Source organism: Macrobrachium rosenbergii, chromosome 44, assembly GCF_040412425.1.
Source record: "Macrobrachium rosenbergii isolate ZJJX-2024 chromosome 44, ASM4041242v1, whole genome shotgun sequence".
NCBI classification, from domain to species: domain Eukaryota; kingdom Metazoa; phylum Arthropoda; class Malacostraca; order Decapoda; family Palaemonidae; genus Macrobrachium; species Macrobrachium rosenbergii.
Genome location: NC_089784.1, coordinates 4,708,250 through 4,726,281, shown reverse-complemented (window position 1 = coordinate 4,726,281; position 18,032 = coordinate 4,708,250). Strand labels below are relative to the sequence as shown.

At 37.4% G+C, this 18,032-nt stretch overlaps 1 protein-coding gene across 1 annotated transcript; it reads right to left on the bottom strand.

Moving 5' to 3' along the window:
- Nucleotides 1-5,891: 5,891 nt before the first annotated feature.
- LOC136829218 (C-type natriuretic peptide 3-like) lies at nt 5,892-11,257 on the bottom strand. Its single transcript, XM_067087521.1, has 2 exons — nt 11,099-11,257; nt 5,892-6,248 (listed from the first exon to the last, which is right to left on the bottom strand). The coding sequence occupies exons 1-2, from the start codon at nt 11,255-11,257 to the stop codon at nt 5,892-5,894; spliced, it is 516 nt and encodes a 171-aa protein (XP_066943622.1).
- Between the last annotated feature and the right edge of the window lie 6,775 nt (nt 11,258-18,032).

The window sequence follows — 18,032 nt, the reverse complement described above, 5'->3', positions numbered from 1 at the left end:
TATATATATATATATATATATATATATATATATATATATATATATATATATATATATATATAGTATGTGTATATGTTGTGCCTTCAAGTACAGGAATAACTAATGAACGTCAATAAAGTAACAGGAAATCACCTGCAATGAACGAATTTTCTAATTAAAAGCTTCCATACCCAAATGGTACTCCACATTAACTTCTAGGGGTTATACAAACCTCCATGTCTACTCTCTCTTTCACTAAAGTTTTTTTCCTAAAAGAACCATTGTGTCCTTGTCTGTGTCCACCCTCAGATCTTAAAAACCATTGAGGCTAGAGGGCTGCAAATTGTTATGTTGATCATCCACCCTCTAGCCATCAAACATACCAAATTGCAGCCCTCTAGCATCAGTGGTTTTTATTTTATTTACGGTTAAAATTAGGCAAGATCGTGCGTCTGGCAACGATATAGAACAGCTACCACCGGGCCGTTCTTAAAGTTTCACGGGCCGGGGCTCATATACAGCATTATACCGAGACCACCGAAAGATAGATTTATTTTCGGTGGCCTTGATTATACGATGTACAGAAACTCGACTGCGCCGTGAAGAAACTTCGGCGCATTTTTTACTCGTTCCTTTTTTTTCCCTCCGAGGCGCCCCGAGCATCACCGGCGGGCACCTGTAGGCAACACGGTAGCCGAGGGAGTAATTGCCTAGGCCATACGTGTCCGTCAGACCACCACTTCGCCTGCTATTTCCCCTCCGCCCGGAGCGACGCTCGAATAGTAAGTCTCCTGAAATTAATTCAAATAATTTCGTTTATGGCTTCTTTTTGATAATATGGCCGCGGGGAGGCGAGGGCCGGATTTGCATAGTCTAATTTCAGCTCATTTCTGTCTCATTCGAGTTCGCGGACGAGAGAGATTCCTGGCTATAAAGATTTAATTACGAAGAGTGGAGGGCTGCCTTCACTTATCATCATCATTATTATTATTATTATTATTATTATTATTATTATTATTATTGTTATTATTATTATTCCTTAGCCTAGAGGTTCCATATATGAAAAATGAATAAACAGAGAGAAGAAAATTAGAGATATATAACAACATATGATTTAATTTGATAAAACATTATTCGTTGAGTGGGTGCTATTTTTTATTTTTCAAAATGTCGTCTTTTTTTTCCTTGCTTTTCGATTTCAATTAAGCTTTTTTAAATGCGAGCGAGTGTTAATATACTGTATCATGTGTATCTGCTTAATTTACAAGGGTCTAAATATAATTTTACTGGGAGTTTGCTTCTATATATCTATATCACTCGATGGTCTTTGACACCGAGACTCCAGTTTGGGAGTAAGTAAATTTTCATTATTACTGTTGTTGATGGAAGTAAATGACGACTCTCTAAAGGCACATAAAATAATAGTCACTTTCGGTACGACAGCTTCCGTACTACTTTCCGAATTGATTCTCTCTCTTTTGCTTATATCCTAAAGCACCATCCTTTATATTATTTCTATTCTAGGTTTTCCTCTTTCTGATTCCCCCCTTGTCATTTATTGTGTGATTCTCCTATTTTTATTCTGCTTTAACTCTCTGTCATAAATGTTATGTAATCATCAGTTAGTTCAACTGCTCTTTATTTTTTAGTCTTTCTATAAATTCCTTACTCGTTTAATTCTGTTCTTCATTTTCTTCCTGAACCATCTTTTATGTCACACCTCCTTTACAATGCCAAAGTTTGTCCATATCTTCAGAGATGAAGGAAACAAACCATTTTCTGGCAACACAACATCTTTACTTCAGTTACTTTTTTTAAAGATTTATTCCACTCAATTTATTTATTTTAAACTTTGAGGACTTTCTATATCACAGATGTTCTTCAATCACAGCTAACTCTTATTTTCAACGGATGTCCTTAAGACACTATGTTTTTTACTTTGTAACTCTCAGTTTTTCATCGAACATAAATTATAAATATTTTCGTATCTCGTTCATTGGCTGAAACCTATAATGCAGGGTTTCTTATCTTATGTTTTAACTTTATCCTGCAGCTTTATATTACTGTTAGACTACTCTTTCAGGTTATGCATTTCCGTTGCAGGTAATGTTTCTGTTTCAGCTAATTAATTCCTGTTTGTACTTTAGCATTTCTGCTCCAGAAGACGCATTTCTGTTAAAAGTAACTATTCCTACTTCACTGTACGTATTCAAGTTTCAACCAACAATTCCTATTTCACTGTACGTATTCAAGTTTCAACCAACAATTCCTATTTCACTGCACGTATTCAAGTTTCAACCAACAATTCCTATTTCACTGCACATATTCAAGTTTCAACCAACAATTCCTATTTCACTGTACGTATTCAAGTTTCAGCCAACAATTCCTAGTTCACTGCACGTATTCAAGTTTCAACCAACAATTCCTATTTCACTGTACGTATTCAAATTTCAACCAACAATTCCTTGTTTTGATAACTGTATTCCACTTTCCTATACATCTTTTCTGATTCGGGTAACATCTTTCTGCGTTTACGAGCACATTTCTGTTTTATCTGACACATTCCTGGTTTAGTTAACCCATCCGTGTTTCAGTAACACATCCCTGCTTCAGCTAATATTCTCCGTTTTGTAAGTAACAATGCGGTTTGGTACTACTTCGAAACGATAAAATGTTCTCCTGGATTCTTCAGCTTTTTAATCAAAACTGTACTCCGTATGTCGATATGGAAGTCATTACAGCCTTACGTGTTCCCTTAAAAGGGCGTTGTTTACCTTATTGTAAAACCTATGTTATTTTACTCTTTAGTGCAATCTGTGTCCCAAGACGTTCTAATTTTTTTTTTTTGAGGGGTGGTGGGGAGAAACACTCGTAAACACTAGCTTTAAAGTTGTAGAGTAACAGCCTTGATCTTAATCGTCTCGCCTTTATACGCACTATTTGTATCACAACATTTAATCTAGTATAGACTAGAATAATCCATTATTTACTGAATCCGTTCTCTCTCGAGCTTCATAGTGAACCATTAAGCACTCACACCATTTACCTCTACGACACTGTTTTGAAGCCTCTCGGTTCAGTTGTCATGTAGATCTCATATCCACTGTAGGTAGGATCAGACACTTCTAAAACTCGATCCTTCTAGAATCGGGTCGTGTCTTCCAGTGGAATGACATCCCACAATTTCTTATACTCCCTCTCCTTTTAGTTTTATGTAAAAAAAAAAAAAAAACTATTGTGCCGGCTTTGTGTGTCCGTTCGCCCTCAGATCTTAAAAACTATACTGAGGCTGGGGGGCTGCAAATTGGTATGTTGATCATCCACCCTCCAATCATCAAATATACCAAATTGCAGCCCTCTAGCCTCAGTACCTTTGATTTTATTTAAGGTTAAAGTTAGCCATAATATTGCATCTGGCAACGATATAGGACAGGCCACTACCGGGTCTTGGGGCCTCGGCTCATACAGCATTATACCGAGACCACCAAAAGATAGATCTATTTTCGGTGGCCTTGATTATATGCTGTACAGAAAACTTGATTGCGCCGAAGAAACTTTGGCGCATTTTTTACTTTATTATTTTTATCGGGCTTGGGCTAGATCGGGACATTATTTTACCTGGTCCATCAACTCCCTAGTTAAAAAAATAATAAAATGAGTCGTCCTTATCATTGTTAAACAGACCTGGTGCTTTCGTTTTACATTTTCAATGCTTATTGCATTAAGATTTGGATACCCTATACTGCCAGACTTTGGAAAGGGTAGTCAGCTGACGTGGGAATGGATGAATGGTGCAGTACTCGCCTTGTGTTTGCTTGGTCCGTGGATCGATCCTGATCTTCCGCCTGCCATGCCACCTAACTGTAAATTGGTACTAACGTTTGCCACACCAAGAAAGAGAACTCGGGGCTAGCAAGCTCATCCTATAGACTTGTTGAGAAACAGGAAGGCCACGTCCTTCTGGTCCACAAACCAGCTCTATAAGGGAGAAAAATAATGTCAGGGTAAACATCAGGTCTCTTACCTCTTGCCGTTTTTTTTCAACCGTGTAAACTAAATTCTTTAACCTTTTGAACAATTATGATTTTACAGCTTTAGAACAGTGTTCAAGAACCATTTATGCAATTGGCAGCTTCAACTTGTACATAAATATTCAAGTCTTTGCGTTAGAATGTTCCTCGTTTACTGCTCTAGAATACATCGTGCCTGTTAGAAACATGGAAGCCTCAATGATACCCTTCACTGCTTGCTTAAAGCTAAATTTTACAAGATACTTAAATGGAACAATGACACCGCTATCTTTCAAACTCTCGCCATGATTCCTCACACCTTAAAAGCAAAAAAAAAAAAAAAAAAAAAAAAAAAAAAACATGATCCCTGAAGCCAAGGCATCTTCTTGTATTGATGTGCAAATCTTTGCACGAGAATGTGACGAAAGAATAGTTATCTTGTGTTTGATGAGGACGTTCGTTTAAAACATTATTCAAGAAGAATACGATGCTGGCAAAAATCAAATACCTACCAAATTAATTATATTGTCACCGATAGGTATCATTCCTGTTACTTATTTAAGACGAGTTGGGCTTAGGTTATGGAACCAAAAAAGTGTTAAGAACATGTATTGAAACGAAAATAACTTTCATAATAATATCTAGAAGGCAGCTTAAGACATATTCTGATGCTAAATATTTTATCTAAAATTTATCCAGGAGGCCATCATTATTATAACGCATATGCTGATGAAATCATATTTGATTATATGCAGAAGAACTTGCACCCTGCGTTGACGTTCAAATGCGAAGATGCATTTTGAGTGAACCTATATTGGAAGAGGCATTTTGAGTGAACCTATGTTGATATGTACACCAAAAAGCCTCCGAATTTTCAGTGACCAGTGTAAAAGGAGAGGGAAAATTGACGGAGAGGAGAGAGGAGCGTCTTTATTTAGATACGTTCTAAGGATATTCGTGTTTAGACTTTGTGTACATATGATCAAGGTCAGTATGTATCAAATTTGCGTTTGATTATGACTTCTTGTGCTAACGTGGAGATTCCCCTTATTTACGTTTATCGTCGTTCATATTCTTTGCCTAATAAAGATGATAAAAATTGTTGCGTAATAATAATAATAATAATAATAATAATAATAATAATAATAATAATAATAATACGGGATGTGGTACAAATGTGATTACAATACTGCATTTAATATACTTCTTACGGAAGCGTAAATGCAGCAATGATGAAGATGTTGACATTGGTATTAGAATAATTTGTAAAAAATGACGGCAGGGACTGTCGTTATGAATAGCCTCAAGGTCAGTGTTATCAGTCATCAAACGTTATCCTGATCATCTCAGCAAGGCAGTTCATAATGTATTTATACATACATACACATACACATGCATATATGTATAAATATATATATATATATATATATATATATATATATATATATATATATATATATATATATATATAATGACCTGTCTTGATAAGATGATCATGATTACTTTTGATGATCATTTTTGTAGGAATTATATACCGACCAAAGCCATGATCATAATGATGAGACTGATTATTCCAGTAGCAGTGTTAACATTATCATAATTTTATATATATATATATATATATATATATATATATATATATATATATATATATATATATATATATATATATATATATATAAATATAATATAATATATATAAAACGATCATCTTCTCGTTATTGACAAATCAGAAGTGGCAACTTTGGTAAAACCTACAGTAATCATTCATCAGAGAGAGAGAGAGAGAGAGAGAGAGAGAGAGAGAGAGAGAGAGAGCCTCGGCCATAATGTACCCTGGGGTCCAAATGATATCAGTTTTAATGTGAATGTGGCAACAGTGTCGCCCTCATCCCCCAACAGTCACGTATCATAAAGCAAGAGCCCCATCATGTTCTTCATCTTTTCATAAAGAAACAAAATGGCTGCTTCCAAGGCATCATTAAGGAGGTAGATTAGACTCTCCACTCCGCCGAAGATTTTCCTCATCTTTCGTTCAGGCTCGGTCGAGTCGTCGTCTACTCTGCCGCCGCCGCTCGTCCGGAGGGACGCTCCTGAGACCTCAAGACTCCCACCGTCCCTCCATCCACTTCGCTCCAAGGACGAACGGGAGAGTTTCAGCTCGTCCTTTATGATTCGGAAGATGCTCCGCCACTTTCGCTCCGATTTTTCTTTGTGGCGTTTCTGAACGCGTTCCCGAGAACTCTCGCCTTTCAGTCTCTGGGAGGGTCGGAATGCCTACGGACTTAGATCACTGGGAACTCCCGAACGGCAGTGAAAAGTTTTCCCCCCATCGTAAAGGCAGCACGAGGGGAGGAGTTTGGACAATCACTTTCCTAAATGATATGTCATTTCCTCCGACGATATGCATAAGGGCGCCTGACGTATGCTGGTCCGAGGGCATTCTGGACCTTACGGCCTGTGGCAACGTCTGCGCAAGGGCTAGAGAATATCGGCCACCAGTAATGTTCATTCTCCCCGACTTGCAAATCACCCATAATTTCCTCTTTGTCTAAACAGCATTGGGAACATGTGTATATATAAATAGATCTCCACCTCGTGTCTGTTATTTCGCGTCGATTTATGTGCTTTGATATTGCTGATGAATAGATTGAAATTCGTGGTTGCAGACCCAGAGGACCCACGTTTTACGATCGGTGTTCAGCTATTGAACCCAGGACGGGCCGTTCAGCGTCGGGCCTCCGCGATGAATTTATGGCTTAAAAGGACCTATCATCACGCCGTTTAAAGATATACTTAAAGGGTTTTCTCTCCCTCTTTAAATATTAAAATTTCGAACTCACTGCGCTTTTTTTTTCCCCGTCGTAAATCACAGGGCAAACTCTCGTGTGATTTTATTACGCGGAGATATAATTTACAAAATTATTATTATATCTTAATCCCTCGCATGCAGCGTCTTTCACCCCTTGTTTATTGGCGGAGGTGAATAATTGGTACTTAGTCGATGGTTCTATATTTATCTTCTTCTTTTTCTTTCTTTTAACTCCTTCATTCCTCCAAGATATTTCCTGATCGTCTTTAATATGCAAATATCTCTCTCTGTCCTTATAATGACTCGATTTGTCTTATTCACTACAACTATTTTCTTTTTAATAAAAAGTTTCATACCGTTTTCCATGCGTTATTATTCCTCTTAGAGTGCCAGTTACACTGCAGTACAAATTGTAACCTAATTCCCATTTTCTGAAATTAAAAACACCATAACACGATTCCAGGAGCCATACAAATTGTAGCCTAATTCCCATTTTCTGAAATTAAAAACACCATAACACGACTCAAGGAGTAGTGCAAATTGTAGCCTCATTCCCATTTTCTGAAATTAAAAACATCATAACACGACTCAAGGAGTAGTGCAAATTGTAGCCTAATTCCCATTTTCTGAAATTAAAAACACCATAACACGATTCCAGGAGCAATACAAATTGTAGTCTAATTCCCATTTTCTGAAATTAAAAACACCATAACACGATTCCAGGAGCAATACAAATTGTAGCCTAATTCCCATTTTCTGAAATTAAAAACACCATAACACGACTAAGCAGTGCAAATTGTAGCCTAATTCCATTTTCTGAAATTAAAAACACCATAACACAACTCAAGGAGCAGTACAAATTGTAGCCTAATTCCCATTTTCTGAAATTAAAAACACCATAACACGATTCCAGGAGCAATACAGATTGTAGCCTAATTCCCATTTTCTGAAATTAAAAACACCATAACACGATTCCAGGAGCAATACAAATTGTAGCCTAATTCCCATTTTCTGAAATTAAAAACACCATAACACGATTCCAGGAGCAATACAAATTGTAGTCTAATTCCCATTTTCTGAAATTAAAAACACCATAACACGATTCCAGGAGCAATACAAATTGTAGCCTAATTCCCATTTTCTGAAATTAAAAACACCATAACACGACTCAAGGAGCAGTGCAAATTGTAGCCTAATTCCCATTTTCTGAAATTAAAAACACCATAACACGATTCAAGGAGCAATACAAATTGTAGCCTAATTCCCATTTTCTGAAATTCAAAACACCATAACACAACTCAAGGAGCAGTACAAATTGTAGCCCACTTCCCATTTTCTGAAATTAAAAACACCATAACCGATTCAAGGAGCACAGACGTAATCACTTTCTGTTTATTTGCAATGCAGAAGACCTGTACTTTAATATTCTAAGAAACGTTTTTATCCGAAATAAGAATAATTTTCGACAGGGATAACTTTGAAGGCGGGAACTCCCGAATAATTATCTGGGGTACTGTGTATGTAGTTTTATTAGTTGTATTCCATAAAGTTTCTATGATTTTATAACTGTTGTTGGATCGTGTCTCGTTGTTGTTAAATAATTATATCCGTTTTGATAAAAAAAAAAAAACGCATAGCTGACAAAACTGATGTACCTAGCTCGCTTACAGTAGGAGAGAGAGAGAGAGAGAGAGAGAGAGAGAGAGAGAGAGAGAGAGAGAGAGAGAGAGATCCAAATGGTGCTCAGCAAATTTCTTACCTGCCTTACACACTCCGCTGTTACTGAATTAAATTGTGAATTGCAGCGCGTGCGGAACACTACAGGATGATATTGAACTCCAGCGAAAATCTGTTATTTCAATGCTTATGTTCCAAAGTGCGAACAAGCATTTAAATGAAGAGTTACGAAAAATCATGAGCAAAGGATGTTTGAACACGCGTGCTTGGTAAGTGTTCAGATGTCATTATAGAACACATGAATCACTGAATCACTGTCGTTGTAGTTTTCTCTGTTGTGTGTAAGAGACGAAGAGAGAGGAAGAGAGAGACATTTCATTTCAAAAGGCTAGTACTCAAGAGAGAGAGAGAGAGAGAGAGAGAGAGAGAGAGAGAGAGAGAGAGAGAGAGAGAGAGAGAGAGAGAGAGAGAGAGATTTCTTTAAAAACCAGCAGTTGAGAGAGAAAGAGATTTTCTTTCAAAGCAAAACTTCAGGGGAGAGAGAGAGAGAGAGAGAGAGAGAGAGAGAGAGAGAGAGAGAGAGAGAGAGAGAGAGAGAGAGAGAGTTTTTAGAAATCAGCAGTTGAGAGAGAAGGAATTCCTTGTAAACTTTTAGACGAATGAGAGAGAGAGAGAAATTTCTTTAAAAACCTGCAGTTGAGAGAGAGAGAGGGAGAGAAATTTCTTTAAAAACCTGCTGTTGAGAGAGAGAGAGAGAGAGATTTCCTTTCAAAACTTCAGAAGAGAGAGAGAGAGAGAGAGAGAGAGAGAGAGAGAGAGAGAGAGAGAGAGAGAGAGAGAGAGAGAGAGAGAGAGAGAGAGATTTCTTTAAAAAACTGCAGTTGAGAGAGAGATATTTCCTTTTAAAACTTCAGGGAGAGAGAGAGAGAGAGAGAGAGAGAGAGAGAGAGAGAGAGAGAGAGAGAGAGAGAGAGAGAGAGAGAGTTAGAGAGAAAGAGAGAAATTTCTTTAAAAACCTGCCTCTGAGAGAGAGAGAGAGAGAGAGAGAGAGAGAGAGAGAGAGAGAGAGAGAGAGAGAGAGATAGATTTCCTTTTAAAATTCAGAAAGAGAGAGAGAGAGAGAGAGAGTTCTCTGACACTGAAGAGATTAACGAACTCCAAATGATACCTAATTCCGAACTAATATCTGAAGATAAATTGGAAGAAAAAGTGAGAGAGATAAAAACCATGGCGTCCCATATTTCAATTTTTTTTCGCTCATAAGTTTTGAGGCCCAAAATCTGTCATAACTTTAGAAAGATAGTTCTGTTCCTCTCTCTCTCTCTCTCTCTCTCTCTCTCTCTCTCTCTCTCTCTCTCTCTCTCTCTCTCTCTCTCCTGTGTTTTGAAGCTTCTTAAGTCATCTTTAAGTCAATCCCTTTTCAGCTGTATAAAAAATGTATTCCTCAATTTATTCCTCGATTTATAGGTATATGCATTGTACTTTTTATTGATGTTTATTTACCTCAACGACTGTAAATAAATCTCTTCAGCATATCATCAACAACAATAATAATTAAGAAGGAGAGAAACCATCTAAATGAATTTAGTTTTTCTTACAAATCAAAAGAACACGATTCAAAAGCGATTTCAAAAGATATCTTTCTCGGCAACCTTATGAAGATTTCAAAACAATGATTTGATATGTACTTCTTCTAGATGTGGATTGTCAGTATAGCAGTATGGTCTCTTAATTTTCTCTTGGGTGATCTCCACAAACTTGATATTTCCAAGCCACCCCTACCTAGTACATTACTTTATCATCTCTCATGCTTTATTGTGGCCCATTGCCTTGCGTACCAAAGAGCAGTTGGTATAAGCTCTGGTAAGGCGAGTTATAGTTTACACTGAAAGGCTTTGATCCTGCGCTTGCTATTCCGGTTATCTAGGCTGTTCGCCGACATGACTTGACAAACTCAAACGAAAGCATTTCCAGCTGGTTTCTACGAACAAACAAAATTGTGACAGTGTCCATCACATCTTTGTCAGATGGGAAAACTTATATTTATTGTTGGCTTTGAAGTCAGTACTCAGCTCGGAGTTTCTTTATATTTGAATGGCAATTTTTTCTTTACGATTTTTTTTAGGGTAAGGCATCCACTCATACAAACACAAATACTAGTTCACTTAAAGACAACACAATGATCGGTAATTCTTCCGTTTTTAATAAGGAAAATAAATGATCAGGATAAAACAGGACTTCGATATGTGATGATCACAATTCTGGATTAGTTTTCACAGCTCAAGAGATAAAAAACGGTTACTGCCTGGATACTGACAGCTGGGGTGATTTCCAAGCAAATTCCCATCATCTTGTTTTGTTAAGTTCTGAGAATCTTTCATTCAAGCCTTTGCTACCCTGATTGGGCTCTTGTCAGTGATCTTGCCATCAACGTACAAACGATGGCAAGTCGCTTTTCTTTTAAGTCAGCTGCTCATTATTTATTGACGTCATGAGCCAGATATGATATTCTTGCATAATTCTCCTTCCTTGTACCGTTTCGACTCAGCCCTCAGATATCGCCCGCACTCCTCTGGAATATTATTCCTACCATTATTCCTTCATTCTTTTCTAATTATACCTCCGTTTTCTGTCTAAAGTATAACATGCTTCCTCGTCTTCTTTTCTTCTCCTTCCCCTCCTCCTCCTCCTCCTCCTCCTCCTCCTCCTCCTCCTCCTCCTCCTCCTCCTCCTCCTCCTCCTCCTTCTTCTTCTTCTTCTCTCCTCCTTCCTGTGCCATTTCGCCGCCATGCCAGCCAGCAGCCGCCGTGGAAGCAGCCGCTCCGTGTCAACATTTTTATTAATAATAAGACTCGACTTCGCCCTTAATTCTATCACGTACCAAAAACTCTTTGAAAATGGCCCCATAATCATCCAAAAATCCTTCCCTCTAAATCATCGTAATCTCCTCCGGGAAATTTGGACACTGAGCCATCGAGAAAACTTTCGAGAATGAGCTAGTTTCTTCAAATTACCCCGCCAGCCTTGTAAAAACGCTGCCTATTTGTCAAGAGCCAGACGAGGCACGTCCTCCCCCCACCGCTACGTCGTCCTCAAACCCCCGTAAGGAGATCCTCCGAAGACCACGCCTGACGCCCTCCAAGTTCACCCTTAAGTAGGGATGGTCCTAGCGCCAAGGCGTATCAGCTGTTTGTTCAATTGTGAGGACGAATTCAATCAATCGTCCGCGATGATAAGGGAAAGGACCCCGGGTTCCCTCTAACGAGGCTGGTGTGTATTGGAAAAGCAATTAGGAAGAAAAAGATAGGATTTAGTCCTCATTTTTCAAAAAGTTAATGGATCTGAGGAAGGAGCTCGACTCTCGCCGGCCAGAATTTGCCAGATTGCTTGGCCCAGTTTCTCATGGATTAAAGTCTCTGCCCTCGCGATGCGTTCACGAGACGAATTCGTGCCACTTACTTGAAATCAGATTATAAGCGCTGCGCCATTACGGACGGTTACCCTCAAAACCCATACGATAATCAGCTCTCCTCGCCGACCGAGTTACGGATTAATGATAACATACGGCGACTGCTATCATCTATCAGTCAGAGAAAAAGATGCGAAAAGAAGCCGGCTGGAGATAAGATGCGTGTCTCTGTGTAATAACTAACTAATAATTCTTGAGCCAACGAGGGAGCGAATGCCGGGGGAAAGGGAAGCGAATATCATCATCAGGGGGGGACTTCCACACACGAAATGATTAGGCGAGAGGCACAATGTGTTTATTAAGGGACCCCAGCACCCGCCGAAGCCTTCTTCGGGAGGGCTTCGGGACCACAGGGATACGGACGATCGTGTGGTTTTGGTTTTAAAGTTAGGATAGATTTAGTGCCGACAGGAAGCTCTTGCCGTCTCGTTTTAGGGATGATTTAGAGGGGTTGGTACAATTTCGCCGAATTTTCTCTAAATAAGAGAGAGAGAGAGAGAGAGAGAGAGAGAGAGAGAGAGAGAGAGAGATGGCACTGGATATATCATTTATCCACATATTTTATTACTGGTTACTAAGATTTACACTAAAGTTTCAGAATCCTTTCAAAATTTCAGAAATGCATGATGGATTTTGAAGTAATACACGTTTCCATTTGCTCTCCCTTTGAAACCTAAATTCCAGAATTACTCATAATTAAGACAGAAAAATCTCAACTTTTATTTGTGTTACAAAGTAGCTGGGAAGTAAAAAAAAAAAAAAAAAAAAAAAAAAAAAAATATATATATATATATATATATATATATATATATATATATATATATATATATATATATATATATATATATATATATATATATATATATATATATATATATATATTAGCTTAAAGCGACTGGCATAACTTTATCTGCATCCCGCTGTCACTTGGGTAATTGATTCTCAACTTCTGAAAACAGACGGGGAGAAAAAAGAAAAACGAAAAATAACAACAAAATTATGGGGGGAAAATACCGGGATAAAAATGCAATGTTTCTGCTACGATGAACGTAAACAATGAAATTTTGTTTCGTTTGTCTTGAACCTTCTTGTTGTTGGTCACCTTTTCTGGTTAACGAACACGAAAAAAGACAAAACAGTATAAGTATGATATTTATGTCTTTCGCAGCACAAGTGAGTTGAAGCACAAGAAAGAAACATTATATGTAATCAGAGAACGTAGTAGAGGCACTCGTTCATTAAAACCAAATTAAGGTAGTAAAACTGTACAACAGAAAGGGCAATTCAAGATCCGGAGGCAAGAATCCGGATGTGCCTAATTATACTCTTTTGCGAGGTTTTGCTGGCAGGTGTAGTGTCAGCCCTTAACGATTTGCTATTTACTCGGCTGCGAAAATTATTTTAAACGGAGGAATGAGTTCGCAGAGGAACTGAACCGTCCTCTCTATGACCGCGTAATAATAATAATAATAATAATAATAATAATAATAATAATAATAATAATAATAATAATAATAATAATAAGTGGTACGAACACCAACCTGAGGGAGTGACAGAAACCGGTCAGGGCAAAGATCCTCTGGGGCTATGGTATCAGAACAGATAGTGTGATACGTGCCAATGGGCCAGACGTGACGTTGATTGACAAAGTCAAGGAGAAAGTATCACTCATTGATGTCGCAGTGCCATGGGACACTAGAGTAGATGAGAAAGATAGAGACCTGAAAATCGAAATGAGAAGGATATGGAATATGCCAGTGGAAATTGTACCCATAATCATAGGAACACTGGGCACGATCCCAAGATCACTGGAAAGGAATCTGGAAAAACTAGATGCCGAAGTAGCTCCAGGACTCATGCAGAAGAGTGTGCTACTAGAAACAGCGCACATAGTGAGAAAAGTGATGGACTCCTAAGGAGGAGGCAGGATGCAACCCGGAACCCCACACTATAAAAACAACCCAGTCGAATGGGATGTCTGTGATAGAAAAAAAATTAATAATAATAACAATAATTTGAAAGAAGCCCTTCTTTAAAACTGATTTCGTCAAGAGACTAACATCAAGGCATCTTCAGGGCTAAACTGTTAACATTAGTTTTCCGCTGTAGACTAAAATGGTCTTCTTCCAGCTCGGCCTCCTGGAGTTTTCCGTAGGACCAACAATAAATGGCTCTACTAAAATACAAATTATAACACCAGGGACACTTCTCTGGAGTCCCTCGACCGCCATTCATCCATATGTCAATGAACCTGATATGACTTCCATGTTGACAGATGATTCTTAGTGGAATTAATCACTAAACTTATCAGAAAGGGTCTTTTTAAGGTTCACAAAGCATTGATAGGAACAATCATGAAAATATCGTTTGTATCTTGAGGTGATAGCACAGGAAGTTCTTGTAAGGATGTATGTAAAAATGCGCTTTTAGTAATAATGATAATGTCGTAACATCGACTTCTTGATATTGAATTTAGGTCCAAAATGCGTAGGTTATCACTCTCTTGACTTGAGGGAAGAGCTTCCACCTCCTTCATTATCACAAAGAAACATTCCCGTCGGCTTAAAGACATTAACTTTGCATAAGGAGAATGTATTTTACATTGAGAAAGTAACAAAGCAATTAAGTAGTTGGGCAATCTACATAATAATGTAACCCAAATATTATTAAACGAATGTGTTGCATTAGGGTCTCTCTCTCTCTCTCTCTCTCTCTCTCTCTCTCTCTCTCTCTCTCTCTCTCTCTCTGTAATCAACACATCATCATTTCCTTGACCTCTCTCTCTCTCTCTCTCTCTCTCTCTCTCTCTCTCTCTCTCTCTCTCTCTCTCTCTCTCTCTCTGTGTAATCAACACATCATCATTTCCATGACCTCCTCTCTCTCTCTCTCTCTCTCTCTGTAATCAACATCATCATTTCTTTCTCCTCTCTCTCTCAACATCATCATTTCCTCCTCTCTCTCTCTCTCTCTCTCTCTCTCTCTCCGTCATTCTCGCTCTCTTAAATGTTGCCAAAGTTAAATCATTATAGTGACACGTTCTTTCTCTGTCTAATTAGAACTCATTTGACACCTATCGCTCCCTTTTTCTATTTCTTTTTATCTGAACTTCTCTTTTTCTCTACCTCTGATCAGCATTGAATCATTCCCCTGATCTCTCTCTCTCTCTCTCTCTCTCTCTCTCTCTCTCTTAGATGTTACTAAAGCTAGATCATACCAATGACGCTCACTTTCTCTTTCTAATTAAGACTGATTTGACTCTCTCTCTCTCTCTCTCTCTCTCTCTCTCTCTCTCTCTCTCTCTCTCTCTCCCTCTCTTCTTATGCATAATTCTGCATTTATACCTACCTCTATTTATCCCCATTCGGCTTGAATTGTTCATATCTGATCATGAAATATATTTATTTCAGCTATTACACTCTCTCTCTCTCTCTCTCTCTCTCTCTCTCTTCTCTCTTCGTGCACAATTCTGCATTTTAATCTATCTCTTCTTATCCACAATCAGTCTTGAATTGTTCATACCTGATAATGAAATATATTTAGTTCAACTATTACAACTCTCTCTCTCTCTATATATATATCTGTCTGTCTGTCTGTCTGTCTGTCTGTCTGTCTGTCTCTGCTCTCTCTCTCTCTCTCTCTCTCTCTCTCTCTCTCTCTCTCTAAGAAACATAGGGTTCAATGAAAATTGAAAAAAAAAAAAAAATATACGTTTCTGTCTATGGAAGAGATAGAAAAACGTTAGTATTTAAAAATGTTTGTGACTTTTTAATGAAATATTATAATTCTGCAACATTTTTATAAAGGGATAAACATTTGCGCTTGCTAACTTAAGGAGTAAACGTTCGGGATTTTCAACGAAAAGGTAAATTTTTGTGACAATGAAGAGCAAACGTTTGTTTCTTTAGTATGAAAATATAATATAATGGAAGAAAGGGAATCAGATGAAGAAAATTCGAAGTTTATCGACAGATGGAAGGTAACGATAGAACAGAAAAGATGAATAGATAACTTCGTAAATCTTTCTTGCGGATATTCTGATAATTTAAGTTTTTGTCCAGCGAAGAAGGCATATTTTTGCTTTATAAAAAATCAATCAAGAAATTCTAAGCTCAAATGATGGAGAGCAATATAGCATTATAAAAGATGAATTGCTTCGTAAGCTTTGTATGTGAACGTTTTAGCTTATGCTTCAATCAGGGAGACAATTAGTCCTGTACAAATCACCTGAACATAGAAGGAAAGAATGAATGAAAAAGAAGATAAACGAATAACTTTGTAAGTCATTTATATGGATATCTCAGATAAATTTCCTTCTATCAGGATGGCGTGATATTAAGAGTACTCTAAAGTAAGTCAATTGTAAACTTTTTGATATTTTAAGTTTTTGTTCAGCGAAGAAGGCATATTTTTGCTTTATTAAAATCAATCAAGAAATTCTAAGCACAAATGATGGAGAGCAATATAGCATAATAAAAGATTAATTGCTTCGTAAGCTTTGTACGTGAACATTTTAGCTCATTCTTCCACCAGGGAGACAGTCAGTCCTATACACATCGACCAGTAATTCCTCAACTCATCTGAACTCAGAAGGAAAGAATGGGTGAAAAAGAAGATAAAAGAATAACTTTGTCAGTCTTTTATGTGGATATCTCAACTAAATTTCCTTCTGTAACTTTAAGTCATTTATATGGATATCTCAGCTAAATTTCCTTCTATTAGGATGGCGTGATTATGAAGAGTAATCTAAAGTAAGTCCATTGTAATCTTTCTATCAAGACTCAATAGCCTTTTATTCCCCGAAACAGTGTATTACACTCCAAGGTGATTTGACAATTGAAAGCACTAACTCCGTTTTGCTTTGCAACCACTTCGCTTTCAATTAGGTCCCAGAGAGCCCCGCTAATATTAGTCTATAATGAAGAACGTGCCGCCGTCCCAAACACTCCGTCAAATGTTTACAACCAGAGGTACAAAAACGGGAGAGAGAGAGAGAGAGAGAGAGAGAGAGAGAGAGAGAGAGAGAGAGGGGGGAGGGAGGGGAGGGGAGGGAGGGGTTGGTACAGAAAAATGTAAGGAAATAAAAAAGGTCTTTGATATGAAATCTAGGTACTGTCGGTTATAAGGTGATATGCTAACTTGTATATGATCACATGTGATTTGTGAGGGTAAGTCTTCGATTCATACATACACACGCACAGGCATGTATACCCACTTGCCCACACACACACATGCATTGAGGTGAGGTGAGAGAGAGAGAGAGAGAGAGAGAGAGAGAGAGAGAGAGAGAGAGGATGAAGAAATGAAAGTCTTTCCTTGCGTATACTGTAAATCAAATTATTTAATCATCATCCAGCTTCCTTAAAATAGAAGTCGCTTCATTTTACTGAATATTATGCTGTTCAGTCGCTGAGACTTTGAAAACAGCTCATTTGTCCTCCACCCTGTAAGAGGAAGGTGATATATATATATAAACAAAAACTTCATTGCCATTTTTTTCTTCGTTATTACAATATTTTCTTCGGCAATTTATTCAGCTAGTTTTTTATATTATCACAGGATTTTTCTCTTAAATTACGTGCAATAGGAGAGTTATTTAAAAAATTTTTTAATGTCATTATGAAATACCCTTTTTTTATCATTATTTAGCTAGTTTTTTTTATTACTATCACACGATTTTTCTCTTAAGTTACGTGCAATAGGAGAGTTATTTAAGAATTTTTTTTATGTCATTATCAAATGCCCTTTTTTTATCATTATTCAGCTAGTTTTTTTTATTATTATCGCAAGATTTTTCTCTTAAGTTACGTGCAATAGGAGAGTTATTTAAGAATTTTGTTTAATGTCATTATCAAATGGCCTTTTTTCTATCATTATTCAGCTAGTTTTTTTTTTATTATTATCGCAAGATTTTTCTCTCAAGTTACGTGCAATAGGAGAGTAATTTAAGAATTTTTTTAATGTCATTATCAAATGCCCTTTTTTTTATCATTTTAAAAGGAAATAGAGGATTATTCAGTCTTTTATTTTGACGTTAAGATTATTCATTTATTATTTGTTTTCGTTTGGAAAGGGATACTTACAGGAA

What these genes read in the sequence shown, in the direction of transcription:
- LOC136829218 (XM_067087521.1), bottom strand. Translation starts at nt 11,257, where the DNA reads ATGGCACAGGAAGGAGGAGAGAAGAAGAAGAAGAAGGAGGAGGAGGAG. An exon ending in ACTTTAGACAGAAAACGGAG is followed by an intron (nt 6,249 to 11,098) that starts GTATAATTAGAA and finishes CGACCCTCCCAG; the next exon opens with AGACTGAAAGGCGAGAGTTC.